Source organism: Nerophis lumbriciformis, linkage group LG08, assembly GCF_033978685.3.
Source record: "Nerophis lumbriciformis linkage group LG08, RoL_Nlum_v2.1, whole genome shotgun sequence".
NCBI lineage: Eukaryota > Metazoa > Chordata > Actinopteri > Syngnathiformes > Syngnathidae > Nerophis > Nerophis lumbriciformis.
The window spans coordinates 53,623,635-53,643,636 of NC_084555.2; the positions used below are offsets into that span (position 1 = coordinate 53,623,635).

The 20,002-nt window shown below is 40.7% G+C and overlaps 1 protein-coding gene across 2 annotated transcripts in view; it reads right to left on the reverse strand.

Moving 5' to 3' along the window:
• tmem62 (transmembrane protein 62) overlaps positions 1 to 20,002 on the reverse strand; it is a 98,992-nt gene that overhangs the window by 24,221 nt on the left and 54,769 nt on the right. Inside the window, exons 11-13 of one of the 2 annotated variants that reach the window (XR_009816067.1) lie at positions 18,744 to 18,945; positions 18,646 to 18,680; positions 11,948 to 12,066 (exon numbers count right to left, since the gene is read on the reverse strand). Coding sequence is in view for 1 of the 2 variants with exons in the window: in XM_061969205.2 (XP_061825189.1) it covers positions 11,948 to 12,066; positions 18,585 to 18,680; positions 18,744 to 18,945 (417 nt within the window). In the remaining variant the exon portion in view is untranslated. Of the gene's footprint in view, positions 1 to 11,947; positions 12,067 to 18,584; positions 18,681 to 18,743; positions 18,946 to 20,002 lie in introns of both variants that reach the window. The other variant, XM_061969205.2, reaches the window with a different exon arrangement.

Here is a 20,002-nt window from a genome sequence, read left to right on the forward strand (position 1 = left end):
GCACCCGCCCCCATAGAACAGGAAGCGCTTCTTCTTCTACTGTAAGCAACCACCCGCCCGCGTAGAAGAAGAAAAAGCGCGCAGATATTACCGTACGTTTCATTTCCTTTGTGTGTTTACATCTGTAAAGACCACAAAATGGCTCCTACTAAGCGACAGGGATCCGGTTCATGAAAAGACGCAATCTCTCCATCCGCACAGGGACTACTATTTCACAGCAACTGCCTAAAGACTTTCAAGAAAAGCTGGCTACTTTCCGTGCATATTGTAAAAACAAGATAGCTGAAAAAAAGATCCGGCCAGAGAACATTATCAACATGGACGAGGTTCCACTGACTTTTGATATTCCTGTGAACCGCACTGTGGATACAACGGGAGCACGTACGGTGAATATTCACACCACAGGGAATGAGAAGTCGTCCTTCACTGTGGTTCTAGCTTGCCATGCTAATGGCCAGAAACTTCCACCCATGGTGATATTCAAAAGGAAGACCTTGCCAAAAGAGACCTTTCCAGCCGGCGTCATCATAAAAGCTAACTCGAAGGGATGGATGAATGAAGAAAAGATGAGCGAGTGGTTAAGGTAAGTTTAAGTTTACGCGAAGAGGCCGGGTGGCTTTTTTCACGAAGCTCCGTCCATGTTGATATACGATTCCATGCGCGCCCACATCACGCTGGTTTTAATATATTATTAAAGTTTGACTGACCTATTTGACTGTTTTTTTGACATTCCTTTAGCGCAGTTAGATGCGGCTTATAACACGGGGCGGCTTATAGGTGGACAAAGTTTTGAAATATGCCGTTCATTGAAGGCGCGGCTTATAACCCAGGGCGCCTTATGGTGCGGAAAATACGGTACTGTTAATATCTGCTTATTTTCTGTTTCAACATGTTCTATCTACACTTCTGTTAAAATGTAATAATCACTTATTCTTCTCTTCTTTGATACTTGACATTAGTTTTGGATGATACCACACATTTAGGTATGGATCTGATACCAAGTAGTTACAGGATCATACATTGGTCACATTCAAAGTTCTCATGTGTCCAGGGACATATTTACTGACTTTATCAATATAATATGATTTTTTTTTTTTACCAAGAAAAAAGATTTTGTGACGATAAAAAATATCAATGTAATCATAGTAGTATCGACTAGATACGCTCTTGTACTTGGTATCATTACAGTGGATGTCCACCCATGGCGTTTATTTACATTGTGACGCCGGTGAGCTATTGTATCCTCCTACGCTGTGTAGTGAAGCATGTTTAGCTATTCCTCGTCCTCCAGTGATAATGCTACTTGTAAGAAACGTACTTCATTTGTCGCCATGGAGGCCAGGATTAGTGATTTAAGAAGTAGCTAAAACATTGCGGATTGCGGATGGACATTAGCCATGTCTTAAAGCATCTCTTCCTGAGGGTGTTTCAGTGTTATAACGTCACCTTTATCTTGACTTTTTTACACCAAAATGCGTCCATTCTCCCTTTACTGTCTACACACTGTGTCTGCTTGTAAGTACTCTGTGTGCGCGCGCTGCCGAACATGCTCCTCTGCTCGTAAAACCAGCAATGTCACGACGTGACGACGACTCACCGTCATGCCTGTAAGAAAAAAGATTTTTTTTTTAAAAAAGAAAAGGCTAACCGGTAGAGATGCGCGGATAGGCAATTATTTCATCTGCAACCGCATCACAAAAGTCGTCAACCATCCGCCATCCACCCGAACTAACATTTAATCAAAACCGCACCCGCCCGCCATCCGCCACCCGCCCGTTGTTATATATCTAATATAGACGATGCAAGGCATTAGTGAGGTTATAAAGCTTTTGCCTGTTAAAGAAAGGAGACTGATCCAATGCAGCAGAGACATTCAATGCGTGCCACGCTGTCACGGCCCAGACGCACACCAGTGCGCAATCATCTGGGAGCCGCGCTGAGCGCACCTCCAAGCGCGCTCGCGCCACTCAAACTGCTGCAGGCAGCTGCGTTCTATCTTGTTTTAACATCCTGTGGCACTCTTCTGGGATCACGGCGGACGAAACTGCTCATGCTCAGGGTGTTTGTGGAGGTTCGGGGTTTTGCACAAATGTGACGCACCATGTTAGATGTCCCGGTTTTGTGACTGTCGTAGACATAAACAGCGTCGCAGCTCTTGCAAATCACGTAGCCAGCATTACTATCATCCTGATTTACAACCTCATAAAAAGTTAAAGTTAAAGTTAAAGTACCAATGATTGTCACACACACACTAGGTGTGGCGAGATTATTCTCTGCATTTGACCCATCACCCTTGATCACCCCCTGGGAGGTGAGGGGAGCAGTGGGCAGCAGCGGTGGCCGCGCCCGGGAATCATTTTGGTGATTTAACCCCCAATTCCAACCCTTGATGCTGAGTGCCAAGCAGGGAGGTAATGGGTCCCATTTTTATAGTCTTTGGTATGACTCGGCCGGGGTTTGAACTCACAACCTACCGATCTCAGGGCGGACACTCTAACCACTAGGCCACTGAACTTTTCTGGCCTTTTTTCCCCTGGTCTTTAGTATTCCCTTTTTTAGTTTGTCGCGTACCACGTTTGCTGCCGGCGTTGCCATCTCTTTTTTTTTTCTTCTTCTATTGTGGCGTGCTGCAGGTGCCTGATGATAAATAATTGCCTGTTTCAAAGAGTGCTGCTCGCTTTTCGTATGTGGGTAACAACATTTAACTACCGTATTTTCCGCACTATAAGCCGCACCTAAAAACCACAAATGTTCACAAAAGCTGACAGTGCGGCTTATAACCCGGTGCGCCTTATATATGGATTAATATAAATATTTATTTTCATAAAGTTTCGGTCTCGCAACTACGGTAAACAGCCGCCATCTTTTTTCCCCGTAGAAGAGGAAGCGCTTCTTCTTCTATGGTAAGCAACTGCCAAGGTAAGCACCCGCCCCCGTAGAAGAGGAAGCGCTTCTACTTCTACGGTAAGCAACCACCCGCCCGCGTAGAAGAAGAAGAAGCGCGCGGGTATTACGTTTCATTTCCTTTGTGTGTTTACATCTGTAAAGACCACAAAATGGCTCCTACTAAGCGACACGCGTATAACGCAGAATTTAAACTTAAGGCAATAAGTCATGCCGAAGAACACGGAAATAGAGCAGCAGCAAGAGAATATAACATAAATGAATCAATGGTGCGTAGGTGGAGGAAGCAACAAGATGACCTGCGCCAGGTAAAGAAGACAAAACAGAGTTTCCGAGGGAACAAAGCAAGATGGCAACTGTTGGAGGACAAACTCGAACAGTGGGTTGTTGAGCAGAGAGCAGCAAGCAGAAGTGTCAGCACCATCACTATTCGAATGAAGGCAACAGCGCTAGCAAGCGAACTTCACCTGGATGATTTTAAAGGTGGTGCTTCTTGGGTGTTTCCGGTTCATGAAAAGACGCAATCTCTCCATCCGCACACGGACTACTATTTCACAGCAACTGCCTAAAGACTTTCAAGAAAAGCTGGCTACTTTCCGTGCAGTCTACCTTGTCTGTATGCACATGTGTCATGTGAGCAAGTTTTAATGTTGTAAATGTGATGTTTTATGTATTTGTTTACTGTTTTTAATGTAACCTTGCTGCTGCCCTCTTGGCCAGGTCTCCCTTGGAAAAGAGATCTTTGATCTCAATGGGATTTTACCTGGTTAAATAAAGGCTAATAAATAAATATTGTAAAAACAAGATAGCTGAAAAAAAGATCCGGCCAGAGAACATTACCAACATGGACGAGGTTCCACTGACTTTTGATATTCCTGTGAACCGCACTGTGGATACAACGGGAGCACGTACGGTGAATATTCGCACCACAGGGAATGAGAAGTCGTCCTTCACTGTGGTTCTAGCTTGCCATGCTAATGGCCAGAAACTTCCACCCATGGTGATATTCAAAAGGAAGACCTTGCCAAAAGAGACCTTTCCAGCCGGCGTCATCATAAAAGCTAACTCGAAGGGATGGATGGATGAAGAAAAGATGAGCGAGTGGTTAAGGGAAGCTTACGCGAAGAGGCCGGGTGGCTTTTTTCACGCAGCTCCGTCCATGTTGATATACGACTCCATGCGCGCCCACATCACAGATGGTGTCAAAAAACAAGTGAAGCACACAAATACAACACTCGCCGTCATTCCGGGTGGATTAACCAAAGAACTCCAACCGCTCGATATTGGTGTCAACAGGGCATTTAAAGCACGACTGCGAACGGCGTGGGAACAATGGATGACCGAAGGCGAACACACCTTCACTAAGACAGGGAGACAGCGCCGGACGACATACGCCAACATCTGCCAGTGGATCGTAAATGCCTGGGCAGATATTTCGGTCACAACTGTGGTCCGAGCTTTCCGGAAGGCAGGATTCACAGAACTGCTGGACAACAGTGAAACTGACTCCGATGACTTCGACGAGACGGAACCGGCCATTTTGGATCCCACATTTGCCCAACTTTTCAATTCGGACACCGAAGGAGAAGAATTCGAGGGATTTATGAATGAAGAATAACTTCAGAAAGCGAGCGTTATGTTTATTTTGTGTGTTGTGACATTAACGTTCGAGCAACATTATGTTGCTATTGCTCTGCACTATTTTGAATTTTACTATGTTTGTGATTGCACATTTGCACATTACCGTACATTTTGGGAGTGAACAGAGTTGTTAGAACGCTGGTTTTTAATATATTATTAAAGTTTGACTGACCTATCTGACTGTTTTTTTGACATTCCTTTAGCGCAGTTAGATGCGGCTTACAACACGGGGCGGCTTATGGTGCGGAAAATACGGTATGTATATATATTTTCGAATTGGTTTAACTGCCACCCGCCTGAATCTATTTAAAATCAAATTTTTTTTTATTTCAACCGCCCGACCCGACCCGCGGATAAAATCTAATTTTTTTTTATTTCAACCGCCCGACCCGACCCGCGGATAAAATCTAATTTTTTTTAATTTCAACCGCCCGACCCGCGGATAATCCTCGGACTCCGCGGTTGTGTCCGCAAACCGCGCATCTCTACTAACCGGTACTTTTCAAACAGAGCATAGTACCGTTTTTGATTGATTAGTACCGCGATACTATACTAGTACCGGTATACCGTACAACCCTACTTGAAAGTAAACAAACATTTGTTGCATGTACATTACATCATGTTTGGTGGCTAGCCCTCGATGTGACGTGAATGATGGATGTTCTCACACGTCAAAGAATGGGGTGGGCACTATCCACCAGTAGGTCGATACAGGTATCGATAGTCCATAATTTGCTGAAAAACAACGCGGTTGAATGGTGGGAGAAATAAACCCGGTGAAAGTTGGCTTTATATCAGACTGCGTTATATCGAACTTGACTTGTTATTATCAGAGGTGGGTAGTAACGCGCTACATTTACTCCGTTACATCTACTTGAGTAACTTTTGGGATAAATTGTACTTCTAAGAGTAGTTTTAATGCAACATACTTTTACTTTTACTTGAGTATATTTATAGAGAAGAAACGCTACTTTTACTCCGCTACTTTTATCTACATTCAGCTCGCTACTCGCTACTAATTTTTATCGATCTGTTAATGCACGCTTTGTTTGTTTTGGTCTGTCAGACAGACCTTCATAGTGCCTGCGTTTCAACAAATACAGTCACTGGTGACGTTCACTCCGTTCCACCAATCAGATGCAGTCACTGGTGACGTTGGACCAATCAAACAGAGCCAGGTGGTCACATGACCTGACTTAAACAAGTTGAAAAACGTATTCGGGTGTTACCATTTAGTGGTCAATTGTACGGAATATGTACTGTACTGTGCAATCTACTAATAAAAGTCTCAATCAATCAATCAAAAGTGTGAAGGAAAAAAGACCCTTTTTTATTTTAACCGTACATCCCGTCAAAAGCCTAAAGACTGACTGCACAGTTCCTGTCTTCACAATAAAAGTGCCGCTCCATCGCGCCTGCGCTTTCAAAATAAGAGTCTCCGAAAGCCAGTGCAAACAAGCTAGCAAGCTAGCAAGCTACGGAGTTTGCCGCCAATGTATGTCTTGTAAAGTGTATAAAAACGAATATGGAAGCTGGACAAATAAGAAGCCAAAAACCAACCACTTTCATGTGGTATTAGACAGAAAGGAGGAACTTTTTTTCTCCTCCATTTGAAAACGTGGACGTTATCATCACTACTGTCTGACTACAATCAATGCAAGTCATCAGAATCAGGTAATACACCAACTTATATTCTTGTTTTCATGAAAGAAAGGAATATATATGTTAAACATGCTTGTATATTCATTAAAACACCTTTAACATGTAAACAAAAACGGCAAAATAAATAAATATAAATTATATACTGTATATATCAATGTATGTATACATATATATATATATATATATATATATATATGTGTGTGTGTGTGTGTGTATATGTGTGTGTGTGTGTATATGTTACTCATCAGTTACTCAGTACTTGAGTAGTTTTTTCACAACATACTTTTTACTTTTACTCAAGTAAATATTTGGGTGACTACTCCTTACTTTTACTTGAGTAATAAATCTCTAAAGTAACAGTACTCTTACTTGAGTACAATTTCTGGCTACTCTACCCACCTCTGCTTATTATACAGCATCATGTCAAGTATGTTCATTATACAAAGTTTGTATTTACACTTCAGTCTTTTATTCGCGTTCTATTTATGACACACCCTTCACTTTTTTCCTAAATATAACTTTATGACTGAAAAAGCCATCTGTAAACTCTTCCACATATTCATATTTTCACTCTTAAAAAGCTAGTAAACACAGGAAGCTGAGACATGGAGACAGGTTAAGATTAAGTGAGCTCTGCTTCTTTCTACTCCTTTTCATGTGTAAGTGTAAAGTTATTAAAGGGGAACATTATCACCAGACCTATGTAAGCGTCAATATATACCTTGATGTTGCAGAAAAAAGACCATATCTTTTTAACCGATTTCCGAACTCTAAATGGGTGAATTTTGGCGAATTAAACGCCTTTTTAATATTCGCTCTCGGACGTGACGTCACATCGGGAAGCAATCCGCCATTTTCTCAAACACCGAGTCAAATCAGCTCTGTTATTTTCCGTTTTTTCGACTGTTTTCCGTACCTTGGAGACATCATGCCTCGTCGGTGTGTTGTCGGAGGGTGTAACAACACCAACAGGGACGGATTCAAGTTGCACCAGTGGCCCAAAGATGCCAAAGTGGCAAGAAATTGGACGTTTGTTCCGCACACTTTACCGACGAAAGCTATGCTACGACAGAGATGGCAAGAATGTGTGGATATCCTGCGACACTCAAAGCAGATGCATTTCCAACCATAAAGTCAAAGAAATCGGCCGCCAGACCCCCATTGAATCTGCCGGAGTGTGTGAGCAATTCAGGGACAAAGGACCTCGGTAGCACGGCAAGCAATGGCGGCAGTTTGTTCCCGCAGACGAGCGAGCTAAACCCCCTGGATGTCTTGGCTCACACCGTCCCTTATGCCACTGAAGATGATCAAGAGAAGAATATCAACCCTAGCTTCCCTGGCCTGCCGACATGAGGGTATGTCTACAGAATATATTAATTGATGAAAATTGGGCTGTCTGCACTCTCAAAGTGCATGTTGTTGCCAAATGTATTTCATATGCTGTAAACCTAGTTCATAGTTGTTAGTTTCCTTTAATGCCAAACAAACACATACCAATCGTTGGTTAGAAGGCGATCGCCGAGTTCGTCCTCGCTTTCTCCCGTGTCGCTGGCTGTCGTGTCGTTTTCGTCGGTTTCGCTTGCATACGGTTCAAACCGATATAGCTTCAGTTTCTTCTTCAATTTGGTTTTCGCTACCTGCCTCCACACTACAACCATCCGTTTCAATACATGAGTAAACTGTTAAATCGCTTAAGCCGCTGAAACCCGAGTCTGAATCCGAGCTAATGTCGCTATAGCTTGCTGTTCTTTCCGCCATGTTTGTTTGTGTTGGCATCACTATGTGACGTCACAGGAAAATGGACGGGTGTATATAACGATGGTTAAAATCAGGCACTTTGAAGCTTTTTTTAGGGATATTGCTTGATGGGTAAAATTTTGAAAAAAACTTCGAAAAATAAAATAAGCCACTGGGAACTGATTTTTAATGGTTTTAACCCTTCTGAAATTGTGATAATGTTCCCCTTTAACTTCCACAATGAATTTTTCTTGAATAATATTTCAACATTGCCTCCTGTCACCATACTTGCCAACCCTCCCGGATTTTCCGGGAGACTCCCGAAATTCAGCGCCTCTCCCGAAAACCTCCCGGGACAAATTTTCTCCCGAAAATTCAGGCGGAGCCCCCCCCTCCAGCTCCATGCGGACCTGAGTGACGTGTCCACAGCCTGTTTTCACATCCACTTTTCCCACAATATAAACAGCGTGCCTGCCCAATCATGTGATAACTGTAGAATGATGGAGGGCGAGTTTCTTTTAGACATTTTGGTCATTTTGGCTCTTTTAGACATTTTGGTCATTTTGGCTCTTTTGGAACTCACAGCCGATCATTTTCGTCATTTTTCACATTTTAGGCTGTTTTTGCCTTTTTCTTCCCCATTTCTCTGTGAGTATGACAGTATTTGGTGACCATCATTTTGTTCTACTTTTTTGTTTGTTTACAAGTAAAATCTTCCACTGTATTTTTTTTTTTAGATGGACAGACCTGAAGTTGATCTAGAGATTAAAGTGTTGAAAAAAATAATATATGACTTATTTTGAACATTTTTATGACAGACACTTCCCGGCACCAAACTTCAGGGGAAAGGTAAAAAGGTTAAAAAAACAAACAAAAAAAAAACGATAATTGTATTGGTTTGGAAAACGAAAAATAACAAAATGCCCACCACGTGCATCGATTTTTTCTGCCCAGGAAAGGGGCGGGGCATGTCCAGGCGCGGTAGACCAGCAGCACGCCCATTCCGAGCGCCCACATGCGCACCGGCGACAGGAAGAAGGCCACGGTTAGCTATTGAGCCATATCGGTTTGAACCGTATGCAAGCGAAACCGACAAAAACGACACGACAGCCAGCGACACGGGAGAAAGCGAGGACGAATTGGGCGATCGCCTTCTAACCAACGATTGGTATGTGTTTGTTTGGCATTAAAGGAAACTAACAACTATGAACTAGGTTTACAGCATATGAAATACATTTGGCAACAACATGCACTTTGAGAGTTTCTTATGTGGATTTATTGTTAGGCAGTTTCATTAACGTCCTCCCAGCGTGGCAACAACACACAACAACAGCAGTCACTTTTTCGTCTACCGTAAAGCAGTTCGTCTGCCGTAAACAGCAATGTTGTGACACTCTTAAACAGGACAATACTGCCATCTACTGTACATGCATATGTGACAATAACATCTAGGGCTTTTAGAGAGTGCAGTGCACCACTGCGCACACAACAAGGAGACGAAGCAGAATGCATCATCAGAGAGGGTGTTCAGCATGGTTAGAAAAATAGTGACAGAGAATAGAACAAGGATGGACAATTCAACCCTTTACTCAACAATGAGTAAGATAAGTGCTATGTGTGTGTATATGTGTAAATAAATGAACACTGAAATTCAAGTGATATATATATATATATATATATATATATATATATATATATATATATATATATATATATATATATATATATATATATATATATATATATATATATATATATATATATCAGTGACGTGCGGTGAGGTTGATGGTTGGTGAGGCACTGACTTCATCACAGTCAGATTTACAAACATATGAACCCTAAAGAGTATCTTATTCACCATTTGATTGGCAGCAGTTAACGGGTTATGTTTAAAAGCTCATACCAGCATTCTTCCCTGCTTGGCACTCAGCATCCAGGCTTGGAATTGGGGGTTAAATCACCAAAAATGATTCGCAGGCGCGGCGCCGCTGCTGCCCACTGCTCCCCTCACCTCCCAGGGGGTGATCAAGGGGATGGGTCAAATGCAGAGGACAAATTTCATTACACCTAGTGTGTGTGACACAATCATTGCTACTTTAACTTAACTTTAACTTTACACATACAAACTGTAGCACACAAAAAAGCACATTTAATAAAAAAAACCGTTATTATGGTCTTACCTTTACTTAGAAATTAAGTCCATGCGCCGCAACTAAAGCCCTCACTTCAACTTTCCACGTGCAAGATTGAATCTATTTAAAAAAGTGTAACCGAGGGTTTATAAATGTGGCCTATACTGTATGAAACTACAAAATAACAAACACGGAGGCTCCAGTTTACACGAGGACCACTTTATTTACCTTCTTTCAAAAACCTCCGCAACGTGACATCACTTCCGCTCTTAGCGCCTTCAAAATAAGAGCTCAAGGCATATACTGTATAACAGCGCATAACAGGAACTTAACATCACAAAGAGGAAAGCCCATGAAAATAGGTTACAAAAGTTATTTAATAAGAAGCCAAAAAGTGCAAAAACAATAATGTTCGTGTTGGAGGAGTTGTGAATTAGGTACACCTGCAGTCTGCAGGTGTATCTAATGTTGTGTCCCTGCAGTCATTCACAACTCCTCCAACACGAACATTATTGTTTTTGCACTTTTTGGCTTCTTATGAAATAATTTTTAAAAATAGATTCAATCTTGCACGTGGAAAGTTTAAGTGTGGGCTTTAGTTGATATAACAATTCTACGGCGGGGGTGCAGGAGGCGGGATTACTGGAGCCTCAGCCAGTGCGTCTTTTGCAGCCGTTTTATGATCGCTCAGCACAAGAAATACTTTACACACATACAGTTGTTGACAAAATACACTGTACATTATATACCTCAGCTAACTAAACTATGGAAATGTATAATATAATTCATATAGCAATACAGTCTCACTGCACAGCAGGCCAGCAGTTAGCCGAGTCATTGCGCAATCCATGCTGAGGCACTGAGTGACGTGCCTCAACTGGCTGCTGTTCACCGCACCGTCTCTTCTCAGTATTTGAACGGCAAATGTGAAAATAAAGCGATTTTGAATAAAAATAATCTAAAACTGGTGAAGTTAAATGGAAAATAACTTTATAGTATAATCACTGGATACATATAACAATTTAATATTTTTTTTCTTATTACATTTTTTTTCTTTCCATGATGGCAGGTGAGGCCCTGCCTCACCTGCCTCTAGTGACTGCACATCACTGATATATATATATATATATATATATATATATATATATATATATATATATATATATATATATATATATATATATATATATATATATATAGCTAGAATTCACTGAAAGTCAAGTATTTCTTATATATATATATATATATATACATATGTGTGGGAAAAAAATCACAAGACTACTTCATCTCTACAGGCCTGTTTCATGAGGGGGTTCCCTCAATCATCAGGAGATTGTGATTGAGGGAACCCCCTCATGAAACAGGCCTGTAGAGATGAAGTAGTCTTGTGATTTTTTCCCCACACATATATATATATTGCGCTCTACTACGGTATCGAGCACTATTTTTTGGATAACCTTATTAAGACATATATATATATATATATATATATATGAAATACTTGACTTGGTGAATTCTAGCTGTAAATATACTCCTCCCCTCTTAACCACGCCCCCCCCCCCCCCCCCCCGACCACATTTGGCAAATGATGTTGACCAAATACTGAAGTCATATTGTCCTTCATTGGACAAACCCGGTGACTCAACAGCACCTCTGCTGGTTGCAGCTAAGTATCACATTCCCTTTTTGTCTTAAAAGGCGATTAAAGGATGTGCCTTGGAGGCCAGTGTCTTCACAATTAGAGTAAAGCGGCTACCCCGACCCTCAGGTCCTTGGTCAATGATTCCACTGACGCTACCTTTCTGTGGCGGCGTCACACACCTGCACAGAGAAATATTTTCACGCCGAGCAAACAAAAGCGAGCGCCTCACCTGAACGACACCCACCACGTAGGTGAGGCTTCCCTCCAGGAAGTGACCGTCGATGAACATCCCGAAGGCGAAGCAGGCGCCGCTGTGGCCGTCGATCAGCTCGCCGATGAACCACGGCCCTGAAGAAGAGGACATGAAGACCAGCATGTATGTTTGGAAACACTTCCCCTTGCTTTTCAATAGGACAAACTTTTAATATCTTACATTGGGCTGGGCGATAAAGCATTTATCGGCCGATAATATCGGCAGTACGATATTACCGGCCGATAAATGCTTTAAAATGTAATATCGGAAATTATCGGTATCGGTCAAAACGATCGGTATCGGTTTCAAAAAGTAAAATGTATGACTTTTTAAAAGGCCGCTGTGTACACGGACGTAGGGAGAAGTACAGAGCGCCAATAAACCTTAAAAGGCACTGCCTTTGCGTGCCGGCCCAGTCACATAATATCTTCGGCTTTTCACACACACAATGCATACTTGGTCAACAGCCATACAGGTCACACTGAGGGTGGCTGTATAAACAACTTTAACACTGTTACAAATATGCGCCACACTGTGAACCCACACCAAACAAGAATGACAAACACATTTCGGGGGAACATCCGCACCGTAACACAACATAAACACAACAGAACAAATACCCAGAACCCCTTGCAGCACTAACTCCTCATACTCTCTCAGGTAGAGCATGTCCCAAATTCCAAGCTGCTGTTTTGTTTTAAGGCATGTTAAAAAAAATAATGCACTTTGTGACTTCAATAATAAATATGGCAGTGCCATGTTGGCATTTTTTTTCCATAACTTGAGTTGATTTATTTTGGAAAACCTTGTTACATTGTTTAATGCATCCAGCGGGGCATCACAACAAAATTAGACATAATAATGTGTTAATTCCACGACTGTATATATCGGTATCGGTTGATATCGGTATCGATAATTAAGAGTTGGACATTATCGGTATCGGTCAAAACGATCGGTATCGGTCTCAAAAAGTAAAATGTATGACTTTTTAAAAGGCCGCTGTGTACACGGACGTAGGGAGAAGTACAGAGCGCCAATAAACCTTAAAGCAGCGTTTCTCAAAGTGTGGGGCGCGCCCCACTGGTGGGGAATAGAGACATGACAGGTGGGGCGCGAGGAACGGGAGGAAATTTCACTTTAAATTATTTTTTTTAATTATTATATTCTTGGATTATTTTTTTTACTATGCTTTAATTTTCTATACACACTGTAAATCACTTTGTGATTCTGTCTGTGAAATCCGCTATATAAATAAATGGAAATTACCGGTACTTATTTTTACTGTAGGCTTTATATTTCTCGGTAGGAGCGAAAGTTTGACAGACATAGCAACAGTAACTAATGGGGGCGGGGCTAAGCGGAACAAACTTTCGCGCGGATGGGTAGCAGGCTAATGTGTGGACCACAATTACACAAATATATACATTTGTGACTCGCACCTCAAAGGTCGTCGAGCCAGAGCCAGCGCCTGCAGAGAAACAAAAATGTGACGGGCACACACTGTGTCATTCACCGGGAAGCACTCGCGTCAAGGCAGCTCAGCCCCGAACTCAATGAGGTTTTAACAGATGTTGTGAGCGCGGTAAATTTGATCAAAACACGACCACTGAAAGCGCGACTGTTCTCTGCACTGTGTGAGGAAATGGGAGCTGATCATACAGCCGTGCTGTTTCACAGTGAAGCAAGGTGGCTCTCCTGGGGGAAAGTGCTGTCACTTGCCCTGTCTTGCCAAATGCATAGCTCCTCCTTTTTTTTTGCAAAGATTGCAAAGTGGCACTTTTATTGTATTTATTATTGAACTTGATGGAAGTTATTTGATTTATTATTGAACTTGATGCAAGTTATAACACTTTTGTTTTATTTATTATTGAACTTGATGCAAGTTATAACACTTTTTTTGATTTATTATTGAACTTGATGCAAGTTATAACACTTTTTTTGATTTATTATTGAACTTGATGCAAGTTATAACACTTTTGTTTTATTTATTATTGAACTTGATGCAAGTTATAACACTTTTTTTTATTTATTATTGAACTTGATGCAAGTTATTTGATTTATTATTGAACTTGATGCAAGTTATAACACTTTTATTTGATTTATTATTGAACTTGATGCAAGTTATAACACTTTTTTTGATTTATTATTGAACTTGATGCAAGTTATAACACTTTTGTTTTATTTATTATTGAACTTGATGCAAGTTATAACACTTTTTTTGATTTATTATTGAACTTGATGCAAGTTATAACACTTTTTTGATTTATTATTGAACTTGATGCAAGTTATAACACTTTTGTTTTATTTATTATTGAACTTGATGCAAGTTATAACACTTTTTTTAATTTATTATTGAACTTGATGCAAGTTATTTGATTTATTATTGAACTTGATGCAAGTTATAACACTTTTATTTGATTTATTATTGAACTTGATGCAAGTTATAACACTTTTTTATTTATTATTGAACTTGATGCAAGTTATAACACTTTTATTTGATTTATTATTGAACTTGATGCAAGTTATAACACTTTTTTATTTATTATTGAACTTGATGCAAGTTATAACACTTTTGTTTGATTTATTATTGAACTTGATGCAAGTTATAACACTTTTTTTGATTTAGTATTGAACTTGATGCAAGTTATAACACTTTTATTTGATTTATTATTGAACTTGATGCAAGTTATAACACTTTTGTTTTATTTATTATTGAACTTGATGCAAGTTATAACACTTTTTTTGATTTATTATTGAACTTGATGCAAGTTATTTGATTTATTATTGAACTTGATGCAAGTTATAACACTTTTATTTGATTTATTATTGAACTTGATGCAAGTTATAACACTTTTTTATTTATTATTGAACTTGATGCAAGTTATAACACTTTTGTTTGATTTATTATTGAACTTGATGCAAGTTATAACACTTTTTTTGATTTAGTATTGAACTTGATGCAAGTTATAACACTTTTATTTGATTTATTATTGAACTTGATGCAAGTTATAACACTTTTGTTTTATTTATTATTGAACTTGATGCAAGTTATTTGATTTATTATTGAACTTGATGCAAGTTATAACACTTTTATTTGATTTATTATTGAACTTGATGCAAGTTATAACACTTTTTTATTTATTATTGAACTTGATGCAAGTTATAACACTTTTGTTTGATTTATTATTGAACTTGATGCAAGTTATAACACTTTTTTTGATTTAGTATTGAACTTGATGCAAGTTATAACACTTTTATTTGATTTATTATTGAACTTGATGCAAGTTATAACACTTTTTTTGATTTATTATTGAACGTGATGCAAGTTATAACACTTTTTTTGATTTATTATTGAACTTGATGCAAGTTATAACACTTTTTTTGATTTAGTATTGAACTTGATGCAAGTTATAACACTTTTGTTTTATTTATTATTGAACTTGATGCAAGTTATAACACTTTTTTTAATTTATTATTGAACTTGATGCAAGTTATAACACTTTTGTTTTATTTATTATTGAACTTGATGCAAGTTATAACACTTTTTTTGATTTATTATTGAACTTGATGCAAGTTATAACAGGTTTTTTTATTTATTATTGAACTTGATGGAAGTTATTTTATTTATTATTGAACTTGATGCAAGTTATACCACAGCTGCACAGTTATTTTATTTATTATTGAACTTGATGTTATTTTATGTTATTGAGCTTAAACGTATACAACTTGATGTTCAATACATTTGAAAATGTTAAAGCTTGGCATTAGCGCTCTGTTGGGGCGATGGGGGCAGGTGGGGCTTGAAAACTCCCCCTTGTCCAAAGTGGGGGATGACAAAAAAAGTTTGAGAACCACTGGTTTAATGCATCCAGCGGGGCATCACAACAAAATTATGCATAATAATGTGTTAATTCCACGACTGTATATATCGGTATCGGTTGATATCGGTATCGATAATTAAGAGTTGGACAATATCGGAAATCGGCAAAAAAGCCATTATCGGACATCTCTAATTTTAAGCGATTATTGTTAGCATTTAATGTGATTTCAGAATTTTGTTTAAAATGATTTGAGTGTTTTCCATGTTTGTGTTGACATTTCCTTTCCTTTTCTTTGCCTTGATAGTTGAGAGGATTATAATCAGAACAAGGGGAAATTTGAAATATATTTTTCTTCTGGTCCTCATGTTCTTTAGGTCATTAAAAAAAAAATCACTAATTATCGACATGGACAAAACACTTATACAGTATTGCATACTTGCCAACCTTGAGACCTCCGATTTCGGGAGGTGGGGAGAGGGGGTGGGGTGGGCGTGGTCGGGGTGGGACGGGGGCGTGGCTAAAAGGGGAGGAGTATACTTACAACTCGAATTCACCAAGTCAAGTATTTCATATATATATATATATATATATATATATATATATATATATATATATATATATATATATATATATATATATATATATATATATATATATATATATATGTATATATATATATAAGAAATACTTGACGTTCAGTGAATTCTAGCTATATATATATATATATATATATATATATATATATATATATATATATATATATATATATATATATATATATATACATATATATACATATATATATATATACATATATATATTTTTTTTAATTATTATATATATATATCCATCCATCCATCCATTTTCTACCGCTTATTCCCTTTTGGGGTCGCGGGGGGCACTGGAGCCTATCTCAGCTACAATCGGGCGGAAGGCGGGGTACACCCTGGACAAGTCGCCACCTCATCGCAGGGCCAACACAGATAGACAGACAACATTCACACTCACATCCACACACTAGGGCCAATTTAGTGTTGCCAATCAACTTATCCCCAGGTGCATGTCTTTGGAAGTGGGAGGAAGCCGGAGTACCCGGAGGGAACCCACGCAGTCACGGGGAGGACATGCAAACTCCACACAGAAAGATCCCGAGCCCGGGATTGAACCCAAGACTACTCAGGACCTTCGTATTGTGAGGCAGATGCACTAACCCCTCTGCCACCGTGAAGCCCTATATATATATATATATATATTAGAGATGCGCGGATAGGCAATTATTTCATCCGCAACCGCATCAGAAAGTCGTCAACCATCCGCAATCCACCCGATCTAACATTTGATCAGAACCGCATCCGCCCGCCATCCGCCCGTTGTTATATATCTAATATAGACGATGCAAGGCATTAGTGAGGTTATAAAGCTTTTGCCTGTTAAAGAAAGGAGACTGATCCAATGCAGCACAGACATTCGCGTGCCACGCTGTCACGACCCAGACGCACACCAGTGCGCAATCATATGGGAGCCGCGCTGAGCGCACCTCCAAGCGCGTCTCGCTGCAGGCGACGGCCGGGTATGGGCCCGACGCTCCAGCGCCATCCATTTTCAGGGCTAGTTGATTCGGCAGGTGGGTTGTTACACACTCCTTAGCGGGTTCCAACTTCCATGGCCACCGTCCTAGCTGCTGTCTATATCAACCAGGGTGAGCCCCACCCCTTTCGTGAGCGCACTGCGCGCGGAGTGACCCCTGTTACGCGCCCCCGGCAACAGGGGTGGCGGGCAGGTAAGCTGCGCGGGCGGAGCGCGCGGAGTGACCCCTGTTACGAGCCCCCGGCCACGGGGGTGGCAGGCAGGTAAGCTGCTTACCTGCTGCGCGTGACGCCGGCCGCGGCGAAGGCGGACGAGGCGGGGTGTCGGTGCGGTGGGCGCGGTGGTGACCCTGGACGTGCGTCGGGCCCTTCTCGCGGATCGCCTCAGCTACGGCTCCTGGTGGGGCCCTCTCGGGGGAAGGGGCCTCGGTCCCGGACCCCGGCGAGGCGTCCCTTCTCCGCTCCGTAAAAGTGTCCATCTCTTTTTTTCTTCTTCTGTTGTGGCATATGCTGCAGGTGCCTGCTGGTTTTTCGTATGTGGGTAACAACATTTAACTATGTATATATATTTCCCAATTGGTTTAACTGCCACCCGCCTGAATCTATTTAAAATAAAAAAAAATTTTAACCACCCGACCCGACCCGACCCGCGGATAAAATCTAATTTTTTTAAATTTCATCCGCCCGATCCGCGGATAATCCGCGGACTCCGCGGTTGTGCCCGCAAACCGCGCATCTCTAATATATATATATAAAATAAATACTTGAATTTCAGTGTTCATTTATTTACATATATATACACACACACATATGCACTAGATGGCAGTATTGTCCTGTTTAAGAGTGTCACAACATTGCTGTTTACGGCAGACGAACTGCTTTACGGTATACAAAAAAGTGACTGCTGTTGTTGTGTGTTGTTGCCACGCTGGGAGGACGTTAATGAAACTGCCTAACGATAAACCCACATAAGAAACCAAGAACTCGCCCTCCATCATTCTATAGTTATAACGTGATTGGGCAGGTATGCTTTTTTATATTGTGGAGGACCTGAGTCCGCCTGAATTTCGGGAGAAAATTTGTCCCGGGAGGTTTTCGGGAGAGGCGCTGAATTTCGGGAGTCTCCCGGAAAATCCGGGAGGGTTGGCAAGTATGCAGTATCGTGATACAGTTCGCCCAGCCCTAATCTTCCATATGATAACCCACCTAAGGCCGTGCACAGGTTGAAGAGGAGCAGAGAGTAGAAGAAGCTGTCCACTTTACTGACCAGCCGTAGTGAGGTGCACACAGCAGAGGACAGTCCTGTTGACAAGGACTAAATATTTAGACGCCACCGAGGAGGGAAGAGGAGTGGGTTCCGCTCACCTCGGCCGGACAAGGTGCGCATGAACCTGAAGCACAGCAGCACGCCCACGTTCAGCAGCATTGTGAACACGAAGGCCACCCGGCCCACCACGTAGTGGTCCGTCAGCAGGATGAAGGACTGGACGAAGCCAAAGCTGGGCGTCACGTCGTCGTCGCCCAGGGCGAAGTGCTGCTCCTGCACGCTCGACCGCCCCCGTGAGTCCTGACTCACACGCAGAAAATGAAACAAACGCTCACATTACAAGAAACGCAGCATCGTAGGCATTTTCTGCTGATGGAAGCACAATGAGGACTAGGGATGTACCGATCTGAAAACTGTAGAACACGGTTATTGTGGCCAAAATAAATCACGGTTATGATTATTATTACGGTTTCCTGATTCCTTTCAGACCTTTTTGTAGAGAGGAATGACAATGTGTCAAATAAGTGATGCATCATACACTGCAAAAGGTCAGTGTTCAAAAACAAGAAGGAAAAAAATACAAAAATGAGGGGTATTTTATTTGAACTAAGCAAATAATAGAACAAGAACATTTGGCTTGTCAAGACTTTCCAAAACAAGTCAAATTAGCTAACTTCAAAGAACCCGAAAATACCTTAAAATAAGTATATTCTCACTAATAACCAGAGGTGGGTAGAGTAGCCAGAAATTGTACTCAAGTAAGAGTACTGTTACTGTAGAGATTTATTACTCAAGTAAAAGTAAGGAGTAGTCACCCAAATATTTACTTGAGTAAAAGTAAAAAGTATGTTGGGAAAAAACTACTCAAGTACTGAGTAACTGATGAGTAACCGACTCAGTGGCCTAGTGGTTAGAGTGTCCGCCCTGAGATCGGTAGGTTGTGGGTTCAAACCCCGGCCGAGTCATACCAAAGACTATAAAAATGGGAGCCATTACCTCCCTGCTTGGCACTCAGCATCAAGGGTTGGAATTGGGGGTTAAATCACCAAAAAATGATTCCCGGGCGCGGCCACCGCTGCTGCCCACTGCTCCCCTCACCTCCCAGGGGGTGATCAAGCTGTGATGGGTCAAATGCAGAGAATAATTTCGCCACACCTAGTGTGTGTGTGTGACAATCATTGGTACTTTAACTTTTTAACTTTAACATACACACACATATCATATATATACATATATACACACAAGCATATATATAAATATATATATATAAACACACACACACACATATATATATATATATATATATATATATACATACATTGATATATACAGTATATAATTTATATTTATTTATTTT